This window comes from Vipera berus, assembly GCF_964194415.1.
Source record: "Vipera berus genome assembly, chromosome: 15".
NCBI classification, from domain to species: Eukaryota; Metazoa; Chordata; class Lepidosauria; order Squamata; family Viperidae; genus Vipera; species Vipera berus.
This window is the reverse complement of record NC_138218.1, coordinates 1,231,230-1,242,515: the sequence shown is the minus strand read 5'-3', so window position 1 is coordinate 1,242,515 and position 11,286 is coordinate 1,231,230. Positions and strand designations below refer to the sequence as shown.

Sequence of the window (11,286 nt, the reverse complement as noted above, 5' to 3'; positions counted from 1 at the left end):
ATGTTCACAGATCTGTTTTTTTTTATTATTTTTCCAGTATATTCCCAGGTATTGATGTTAGACTCATTGTTCTGTAGTTTCCTGGCTCTGTTTGCCCCCCCACTTTTTTTTTAAGATGGGAACCACATCAGCTCTTTCCCAATCCTCTGGTAGATCCCCAAAGTTCCAGGATTCTTGAAAGGTATGGTACAGTGGTTCTGAGATGACATTTGCCAACTCCTTCAGAACTCATCTGTCAGGTCCCAGTGATTTATATTCAGCAAGGTCAGACAGTTGTTCTCTTACCATTTTCTTGTTTATTTTTATTTTTATTTTGAGTCTGTCTTTTACAGTTATGTTTTTGATAGTAGTTGGCTGTAGTTTCTTTTTAACGTAAAGAATGATGCAAAGAAGGAATTAAGCAGGTCTGCTTTCTCTCTTTACTTCCTTGCCATCTTCTCTCTTTAGTGGACCAACTGTTTCCTTGACTTTTTTCTTGTTATTTATATGTTGAAAGAAACTTTTTAAAAATTATCTTTGACTTTTGTTGCAAGTGTTTTTTCATTCTGAGCCTTGGCTTTCCTGACTTCATCTTTGCAGATTCGGGCTATCTGCTGATATTCTGCCTTAGTTATATGTCCTCTTTCCATTTTTTATACTTATCCTTTTTGTCTTTCACTTTATCAGAGAGATCTTTGTGCAAACATGCTGGTTTCTTCTTGGATTTCTTGCTTTATTTTTCAGTGGTATTGTGTTGGACTGGGCTTTTATGATCATATTTTTCAGTTTCCCAAGCTTCTTGTTTTCCCCTTTAGGATTTTTATGCATGGAATTTTTCTTAGGCTCTCTGAGTTTGTTAAAATCAGCTCTTTTAAAGATTAAGACACTGGTTGGATTATATTCTATTGCTTGTGATGGCATTATATTGAATTTAATATGACGTGGTCACTCTCGCCCAAGGTTCAACTCCTTCTATACCTTGTTCTCTATTAGTATTAGCAGTTTCACTTTCCTCTTGCGATCCTTCACCATTTTGCCATCTTCTCCCATTAGTGGGAGATTGTACCCTTGACTTAGTTCTTGTTTGTTACCTATTGAAAGAAACCTTTTCTGTTATTTTGGTCATTTGTTGCAGGTCTTAGTCCATTCTGAGCCTTAGCTTTTCTGACTCTGTCCTTGCAGACTCATGCTATTTGCTGGGATTCTTCCTTAATTATGTCCCCCTTTTTCCATTTTGTATACTTCTTTTTATCCCTCAGTTTGTCAAAGAGCTTGTTGCACAAACATTCTTCTTGGTCTCTTGTTTTTCTTTCTCTGTGTCAGTGTGTTTGATTGGGCTTTTATAATTTCATTTTTCAGTGTCTACCAAGCATCTTGAATTGTTTCTCCCTTTAGGATTTCTATCTATGGAATCCTTCCTAATCTTTCTCTTAGTATGTTGAAGTCCCCCAAAGCTCCTCAACTTCAATCCTTTCTATCATTTCATCCCTATTAGTAAGAATAGCTGATCCTCTAGTTTCCTCCTCTACTTTTGGGGTGACAAATTTGTCTTTTGGGCACACCAGGAACTTCTTTGATCTCCCTCTAGCTGCAAAGTTTGATGTCAGGATCTCCCATTGCTACAGGGGTGTGTTTCCTGCACATCCCACTTTATTGATTAACAGAAAGTTCATTTATTTCCTCTGCTTGGTTGGGCATAGGCATATGCCTATGGCAATGTCATTCCTTTTTCCTCTAATATTCACCCAAATGCATTCTGGAAGGCTTTCATCCATGTTATTGGGTATTTTTATAGAGGTGTAGTGATTTCTTGCATACAATGCAACTCCTCCGCCTCCTCTTTTGTTGGGTCTGTGTCTTTTGAACAATTTATGTCCTACCAGTATGTTCTGATTGTGGGTTCCATCCCACCAAGTTTCAGTAATGGCAACCATGTGGTACCTGCCCTCATGTATCAGGACTTCAAGTTCTCCCTCTTTCTTCCCCAAACTCTGAGCATGGGGGTATAGGCATCTCAGCTTTTTATGGCTGCATTTGCTTCCTGCATCTCCTGATTTATATACCCAGTTCCCCTTCCTTCTCACCATTGCCTTCTTCATTGCCTGATTTGTTGTCCTGAGGTTTATGCTTGGGATTTGGTCTTAAATATTAGTCACCCTCTCCTTCCCTTTCTCATTTAAAGCCCTTCAGATGAGCTGAGGAAGTTATTTCCAAACATCACCACCACCTCCTCCTCCTCCTCTTGCCTTGTGCTGTTGTTTCTGCCCCCACTTTCTCAGGCTGAGGCAGAGAGGTCCTGCTTTGCTAACTTGGATTATGTGGGGAAGAAGATTTCTTCTGGGTGCCTGTCACCAGTGTCCTCCTCTCTCTTCAGATAGCCATGGCCCACCTGAGGTGTGTGTTCCAAGCGGCAGCAGGTCTACAATTACGCCACTCTAAACGAAGGCTACAGTTCTTCAGTAGCAGTGCTGGCCTGACTACGGAGAAGAACGTCCCATATCAGAAGACACTGAAGGAAGAGGGCCACTCCTCCCGTGAAGGGCCCACAAAGCCCCTTCCCACCTCTGCGGATGTGGTGGTGGTAGGTGGGGGTAGCCTTGGATGCCAGACGATCTACCACCTTGCCAAGAAGGGCATGACCAATGTGGTCTTGCTTGAAAGGGATCGTTTGACCTCAGGGACCACCTGGCATACTGCAGGTAAAGAAGGGAGCTGCTGGCGGGAAGGTCCTCTTTGGGTGATTCTGTTGGTGGCCGTCACGGTGTGTTCACCACCATTTGTGTAATCCAAGCTATTGGTCAGGATGGAGTCAGGAAGCAGGCTCCTCTTCTCTCAGCAGTTGATCAGATCCTCAAACCTTAAATGTTTTCCTTACAGTGATTAAACTGGTGGTTCATCCCTGCAGCTGCTGCCTTTGATCTGGCATCTATGTAAAAAGGCCGGCAGTTTACAAAATTGCCAGGCCAGAGAATGTTCCCATCAGAAATAAAGTCATGGTTCACCAGAGGGACCGACACCTGTGTTCTCAAAGAGAAAATTCAATAAATGTTAAATTACTGCTTTAAAAAACATTGTTAAATATTATGAAATCCATTTCAATGGGACCTTGTGTTGTAAAATACAGCCTTTTCAAAAATGGATAAATTGTACGTTTCTTAAACGGACCTTGATGTCCAGAGCAGTACTACAGTTCCAATTTTTCTGCATTTGTCAGGGCCCACTTAAAAACCTCATCCCAAGAAAGCAGGACTCTTGGAAGTTTCATCCCAAAAGGAACTTTTATTAGGAGAAGCTGACAGCAGGCATAGAAGGCAGGATCTGAGGGTTTCCCACTCAGATCAATAGGTTAAAAGAGTCCCAAGCAAACCCCACCCCAGTAGTCCATCTGGTCAGTTTGAATGAGCCAACTCCCAGGTGTTAAGTCTGATGTGGGAACAGAGCTGATAACGGGGTCAGTTCCCATGCTTGTGAAGATGTTGTTGGGTCTTCACACTTTCCCTTCTGCAACGAGAGATAAGCCAGATGTCTGGAGGCACATTCCTTTCTCACCCCAGGTTGACATCAAGGGAGAGACAGTTCTAAGAGTAAGTATATAGAAACAATGGAAAGGATTCATTGTAGCAAAGCAGAAACATATCACAGAGCCTTCCCCCTCCCCCCTCAGGAGAATGGCAGAACCTACAGAAAGAAATGGGAAGAATTGAAATAGATCCCCCCCAGGAGAGGAATGGGTTCTGACATCCTGCCCCCCCTTTGGAAAAAGAGAGAGCCACCTGTAGAAAATAAACAGAAAAAAGGGGAGACAAAGATTAGTCTGGTTTATCTAGATATGCAATGTGTCCATGGATATTTCTTTCCATGGGGCTGAGGGATTCATCACTGGTTGTAGCAGTCCAGGCGATTTCCCTTGCAACCTCTTAGCAGCTGCGCAAGTTGGGCAGATGACCTCGAAGCTTTCTATGTCCTTTTTCATGGATGGTCACCAAAATGGTCTTTTGATTAAATGTAGTGTTTTTACACAGGGACGTGGTGGCTCAGTGGGTTAGGATGCTGAGCTTGTCAATCAGAAGGTCAGCAGTTTGGCGGGTCGAATCCCGAGTGCCGCGTAACAGAGTGAGCGCCTGTTACTTGTCCCAGCTTCTGCCAACCTAGCAGTTCGAAAGCACATAAAAATGCAAGTAGAAAAATAGGGACCACGACGGTGGGAAGGGAACAGCGTTCCGTGCGCCTTTGGCATCTAGTCATGCTGGCCACATGACCACGGAGATGTCCTCGGACAAGCGCTGGCTCTTCAGCTTTGAAACAGAGATGAGCACTGGCCCCTAGAGTTGGAAACGACTAGCACGCATGTGCGGGGGAACCTTTATCTTTACCTTTTTAGTGTTTTTACAAATCCAAAGTGCTGATTTTGTATCATGGCAAGCTGCATGAAAGTGACTCTCTGGGTGGTTGGTATATATAACTTCTCCCCCACCCATGGCAGTCTGTCTTTAAGCATGCACACGTGTTTATTCTTCCGGAACTATTCATCGGTTTCTAAGGTTTTCCGGAATTCGATTCTGGTTTGGCTATCCAGTTGCAGCTTTACCTTAACTTGGGTCCTGGTGGTTACTGGTGCTGCTAATTGTGGTTCGGGCATAAGTGGTTTAGAACTGGTGGCTCGTGTGCTGTTATATTGGGGCATGTGAGTCAGGGCATCTGCCAGGAAGTCCCCCCCCGGCAAGTGTTTGAGCATAAAGCGGAATTGGTGAAAGTGCTGGGACCAGCGGGCTTGCTTAGGGGTGAGTTTCCTGGGCGTTTTTAGTGCTTCCAATTTTTTTTGATCTGTTCAGACCTGAAAAGAGATTTTGTTCTTTTCAAGGAAGTGGTGCCATGTGAGCAACGACCATTTCACAGCATACGCTTCTTTTTCCCACACCGCCCAGCATTGCTCCATTTCAGAGAGTTTTCTGGATGTGTACGCGCATGGTCGCAGTGCCCCTTCGTCATTTTCTTGTAATAGTACAGCCCAGATAGTCTATTTTTTCCTGGTGGAATTTGCATTTCGATAGTTTGGCATATAGGCGGGCAGCTTGCAACTTCTTTAAAACTATGCTGACCAGTTTGACATGCTCCTCTTTTGATTCAGTGAAGATAAGGATGTCATCTAAATAAACCAGAACCCCCTTGAATAGGTGCTCGCTTAGTACCTTGTTGATTAATTGCATAAATACAGCAGGAGGCCCTTGCAGTGCAAACCACAAAACTCTGAATTGGTAGCATCCCATCAGGTAATTAAATGCAGTTTTAATCATAACGTGGTAGTATGCTTTCCTTAGGTCTAGTTTGGTGAAAATTCTCCCTTTCGATAGGTGGGATAACATGTCCTTCATGAGGGGTTAGGGCAGGGGTCAGCAACCTGAAACAGTGAAAGAGCCACTCGGAACCGGTTCCCTCACAAAAGGAAAACCTGGAGTCTCAAAAAATGTGCGCGCATGCGCACTCATGCACTCATGCGCAGAACAGAGTTTGACTGAAGAGTGGAGCCTAAGGTGAGACATGCACCCGCCCTGATCCCTCCGCTCTCATTCACTCACATTTTATTTGCAAAAGCTTCTCTCTCGCTCTCTCATTCACTCACACTTTGCTCAAAAAAGCTTCCCTCTCCCTCTATTCACTCACACTTCGCTTGAAAATGCTTTTCTCTCGCTCTCGTTCACTTGAAAGGCCAGCCACGGCACCTCCATTGACTTCCATGGGGACACTTGGCAATGAAGGGGACGATTGAAACCGCTCCCGGTTGTTGTTTGGTTCCAATGAAACCGAAGAACCCCCGGATGTCACTGCTGGAGGTGGAGGAGGCTCCCTGGGTTTGGCTGTAGCGGAAGCTGATGACTGTAGCGGTGGAGGCGGCAGTCAGAGAGATGCTGGAGGTCTGCCGCATCTCTGTCAGCCTGCACCTCCCCGCAGAAACAAATTCCCGTGCTGGCCCCAATGGCAGCAGCGGGCCTCAAGGGCCGGGCAATTGCTCCGCTGGCAGCAGCTGCTGTTTGAGCAGCCCTAGTGCGCTCACTGAGAGACACTGGAGGTGCTCCAGGCCCTACGTGGAGCGCCACGCTCACCGTCTTTCACTATGCCAGCACCGCCTGCCTGCCGGGCGTAAGCAACAGGAAAGTGGCGGCGGGGACGGCTGCTGTTGCAGCAACCTTGTGCACTCGGCAAGAGATGCTGGAGGTGCTTCAGCTGTAGCAGAAGCTGACGACAAGCGGTGGAGGCAGCAGCGAGAGAGACGCTGGAGGTCTGCCGCATCTCTGTCAGCCTCCGCCTCCCCTGCAGAAACAAATTCCCATGATGGTCCCCATGGCAGCAGCGGGCCTCAACGGCTGGGCAATCGCTCCGCCAGCAGCAGCTGCTGTTGGGGCAGTCCTAGTGCGCTCATTGAGAGATGCTGGAGGTGCTCCAGGCCTGGTGTGGTAGCCGCTGCGCTCGCCGTCTTTGGTGGCTCTGGCAGCACTGGCTGCCTGCTGGGTGTAAGCAACAGGAAAGTGGTGGCAATGGTGACAGCTGTTGCAGCAGCCTAGTGTGCTCACCGAGAGATGCTGGAGGTGCCCCCTTTTTGTTCGTTGCTTTCATGGCAGATTCTCATGGCTTGGCTGGGGACTTTCCTGATTTTCTAGCCGGTGATCGATCTGGGTTGTGTTGAGGGGCTTTCGAGTGGCACTCTACGGCGTGATGCCCCTCTCTCCCACATTTGAAACAGCCTGTTGGCTTCTTGGCCATGGCCGGTGGTTTTGCTGGTTCGCGCAATGCTTTAGGGGGTGAGCGGCCCCATGGTTTTCCTCGGCGGTGCCTCTTCAGTAGGTCGATCTCTGCTTCCTCCGCAGAATGTACCATTCGTGTAGTCGGCATGGGTCCCCTCGGGGCAGGCATCATACAGGTCATAGTTTAGGCTGTCCTTGAAGTGGCTAAGGAGGATGTCTTCCGGCCAGTTCTGTTTGCTGGTGATGGCCCAGAATTCTTGCGTATATTCGGCTACCGGGCATCTGCCTTGCTTTACCATTTTGATTCTCTCGTGGGCTTTTTGGTCAGCCAGGGGGTCCTTGAATTGCCTTCTCAGTGAAGACATGAAGTGATTGAAGTTGTGGAGTTCTGAGGCATTGGAATCATGCAGATCCACCATCCAGTCTCCGGCCACCCCGTCCAGAGCAGATTGCACAATCCAGATATGGGCTTTGTTGTTGGGGATGTCTGTATTCTTCCATGTAGCTGAGGACTTGGGTTAGGAAGAACCCCAAGTGTCAAAATTCTCCCCCGAATTTTGCATCCAGCGGCAGGAATTTTTGGATAGATCGATGCCTTTGTCGTTGTTGGTGATGTCTCCCATCTCGATCGGCAGCTTCTGGCAGTGGGGAGTGGGGGCTGCCGAACTGGTAGCTGCTGTCTGGGTGGTCTCGGCAGACATCCCCGGGACATCAGCTTCGGATTCCCCCTCAGTGTCTCTCTGGCTGCAGCCCAAGGTAGTGGTGCGGCCATGGGGTTAAGGTTTCTCATCCCCGAGAGAGCTGAGGGTTCTCTTCATCCGGTCAATAGCTTTCTCCAAAATCCAGTTTGAGTGCTCCGTGTGATCTCCTTCCTTTTCGGTAAGGTGAAGGGATGTCTCCATTTCTTGCTTCCATCCGAGTTTGTGGCTGCCTCATCTCAGGGTTACCTTTCTCGACCTCTTCTCCCACTCGTCTTTCTTTCCAGTGCCCATCAACCACTGATGTTTGTGGCTGTGCGTCTAAACCACTTCTTCCGAGGAGTAGGACGTCCCAGATCCCGACAGCTGGTAGGGTCCCGGCTGGAGGGAGGACTCCCCCTTCGCGGCGGGTTCTTCCTTCCCTGCCCCGTTGTCCGACATTGTGGATTTTGCAAAGTCCCCCAGTAAGGATCTTCCTTCCAGGTTGACTATTACTGCAGATCCTGTCTAATGTCAGGACCCACTTCATGCCCACATCTTAAGAAAGCAGAACTCTTGGAAACAATTTCTTCCAACAGGAACATTTATTAAGAGTAGTAGATAGCAGGAATAATAGGCAAGATCTGAGATTTCCCATGCTGTTCTGAACCAGCCAACTACCGGCCTTGTAATAAGGCAAACCCCTATTCAAACAGTAGAGACTGGAGAGCGTCCAAGGCTGAAAAGCGTCTGCCAAGATTTATTAGTCAATTAACAGAACAAGAAACAAAAACACTGGAACTTGAATCCTCAAGCGGAAGGGTTGCTTTCAGCAACCAGCCCTTCCCCAAACACTCCTTTTATTCAGAGTTCAGGGCGTGGCCTCCCTCTGCCTCCTCCCGAGGAGACCCGCAGCCTTTCTCTGCTTGGTCCTGCTCGACTGCCTCCTGCGTCGGGCGTCCTTGAACAGGGCCAGCTGTGGGTCATCATCCTCCGCACTATCGGGCTCACGCAGCTGAGAAGAGGGCCCCGGCTGGGAGCTCTGCCAAGCCTGCAAGCCATCATCAGCCGGTTCATCTCCCACACACTCCTCCTCCCCCTCATCTGAGTCATCCGATACATCTGAGCCGGCTGCCGGGCCCACAGGCTGGCCCTGAGTCACAACACTATCCCGCACCGCAGGGCCCTTCCCCCGGGTCTGCCGATCCGGATGCGGTCGGGATGGGAACTGTTCGTGAAAAGCAGTCACCAACGCAGGGGCATGAACAGCGGTCGCGTCTTCCCATGTGAAGTCCTCCGGCCCGTACCCTTTCCACTCGATCAGGTACTGGAAGCGACCTTTCAGCCAGCGGGAATCCCTGATGCTGGCGGCCTCGTACTCGGGGGTGCTGCCGCCATCACGAGGTCCTGATGGGGGAGGTTCCGCTTGGCGAAGTGGACAAGCCGGTTGTTCGGGGACCAACAAGGACCGATGGAAGACGGGGTGCACGCGCAGGGAACGTGGCAGAGTTGTTAAAGGCAAACTCGGCTATGGCCAAATAGTCCACCCAATTGTCCTGCTGCAGGTTAACGTAGCAGCGCAGATACTGCTCTAAGATGCCGATGACCTTCTCGGTACCCCCGTCGGTCTGAGGATGATGCGCGGACGAGAGGCAAACCTTAATGTCCAACGCCCGCATCAACTCCTGCCAGAAGCGGGCTGTAAACTGGGCCCCCCTATCGGAGACGACTCTATCGGGAAGGCCGTGCAGCCGGAACACCTGTTGGATGAACATGCGACTAGTGGCGCGAGCTGACGGTAAGCCGCGACAGGGGATGAAGTGCGCCATCTTGGTCAGCATGTCCACCACCACAAACACTGTCGTGAAGCCGGAGGATGGGGGTAGATCCGTCAGAAAGTCCATGGACACAGCCCCCCAGGGTCTCTTGGGTGTTGGCAACGGCTGCAGTAAACCGGGCGGGGCCCCTGTCGCTGACTTGGCCTGCCTGCATGGGATGCAGGAGGTGACATAAGACTGGACGTCGTGTCGGACTCGGGGCCACCAGAAGGTACGGGAGACCAGGTTCAGAGTCTTGAACAGGCCAAAATGCCCCGCAGCCGGGTTATCATGACACTGGCTGAGGACGAGTCCCCTGAGTGGCCCTCCCGGAACATAGAGCCGGTCACGATAATACAGGAGTCCATCCGTGACCGACCAAGGCGAATCTGGCCCCACCTCTTCCTTCCGCTGAGCCACCCACGCCTCCTGCTGCTGCGCCTCCCGGATCCGAGCCCGTATATCCACCGGCTCCCGCACCGCAGCAAAAGACTCGACGGGGATCACGGTCCTGGGCGGAAGCTTGTCTTCCGCTCGGGTGTACTCGGGCTTCCTGGACAGAGCATCCGCTCTCTGGTTGTGCCCGCTTGGTATGTACCGCACCCGGAAGTCAAACCTCGCAAAGAAGAGGGACCACCGGATCTGGCGTTGGTTCAAATTCCGAGCGGTCTGCAGGCTTTCCAGATTCTTGTGGTCTGTCCGGACCTCGATTTGATGCCGCGCCCCCTCCAGATGATGCCTCCAAGCCTCGAACGCCGCCTTGATGGCCAGCAGCTCCTTCTCCCAGATGGTATAGTTGCGCTCCGAGGGGTTCAATTTCCGCGAGTGATACGCGCAAGGGAAAAGGGTACCGTTGGGCGTCGCTGCCTGGAGTAACACGGCCCCAATGGCAATGTCGGAGGCGTCCGCCTCCACGACAAACGGCCGTTGCGGGTCGGGATGCTTCAAGATGGGCTCCTTCATGAAGGCGTCCTTCAAAGCTTGGAACGCCTGTTGTTCGGGGGCGTTCCACTGGAACCGAGTCTTCTTCTGCAGGAGCCGGGTGAGGGGGGCTGTCAAGGCAGCAAAGCCAGGGATGAATGTTCGATAGTAGTTGGCAAATCCAAGAAGTCGCTGAACATCCTTCACGCGACGCGGGGGTTGCCAACTCTGCAACGACTCAACTTTACTCGGTTCCATGGCGATGCCCTCAGGAGAAATGCGGTGACCCAGGAAATCGATGGTCACCTGGTAGAACTGGCACTTCTCCAACTTGGCAAACAGCCGATGTTTCCGGAGGACCTGACGGAGATGCTGCAGGACCTGACGGAGATGCTGATGATGCGCTTCACGCGACGGGGAGTAAATCAGGATGTCGTCCAGATAGATCACGACAAACTGGTCCAACAGACAAACTGGTCCGCTGCAGGACCTGACGGAGATGCTGATGATGCGCTTCACGCGACGGGGAGTAAATCAGGATGTCGTCCAGATAGATCACGACAAACTGGTCCAACAGATCCCGAAAGATGTCGTTCATAAAATGCTGAAACACAGCGGGGGCGTTGGTCAGGCCAAACGGCATCACCGTGTACTCGAAATGTCCATAGCGAGTACCAAACGCCGTCTTCCACTCATCACCCGACCGAACTCTGACGAGGTTGTAAGCTCCACGCAGGTCCAATTTCGTGAAGATCTTAGCCTCCCGGAGTCGGTCCAAGAGCTCGGGGATGAGGGGCAGCGGGTAGCGGTTACGCACCGTGATGGCGTTGAGTTTCCGGTAGTCACAGCAAAGCCGTAGCTCGCCCGACTTCTTTTTGACGAAGAGCACGGGCGCAGACACTGGCGAGGACGAGGGCCGGATGAAACCACGAGCCAAATTCTTTGTCAGGAAGTCCCGCAATGCCGCCAACTCGGGCTCCGACATGGAGTACAAACGCCCCACTGGGAGAGGCGCATCAGGGACTAGATCAATGGAGCAGTCGTAGGGCCTGTGCGGGGGTAATTGGTCCGCCTCTGACTCGCTGAACACGTCAGCAAAGTCGGACAGTTCGGGAGGCAAGGAAACCCCTGAGGAACCCTCCACCTGGCCGG

At 50.6% G+C, this 11,286-nt stretch overlaps 1 protein-coding gene across 2 annotated transcripts in view; it reads left to right on the top strand.

Moving 5' to 3' along the window:
- Nucleotides 1–11,286, top strand: part of SARDH (sarcosine dehydrogenase) — an 82,045-nt gene that overhangs the window by 2,802 nt on the left and 67,957 nt on the right. For both annotated transcript variants that reach the window (XM_081339930.1, XM_081339929.1), the window contains one exon: nucleotides 2,354–2,678. In XM_081339930.1, the coding sequence (XP_081196056.1) occupies nucleotides 2,360–2,678 (319 nt within the window). In that variant the 5' untranslated portion in view covers nucleotides 2,354–2,359. The remainder of the gene's footprint in view (nucleotides 1–2,353; nucleotides 2,679–11,286) is intronic.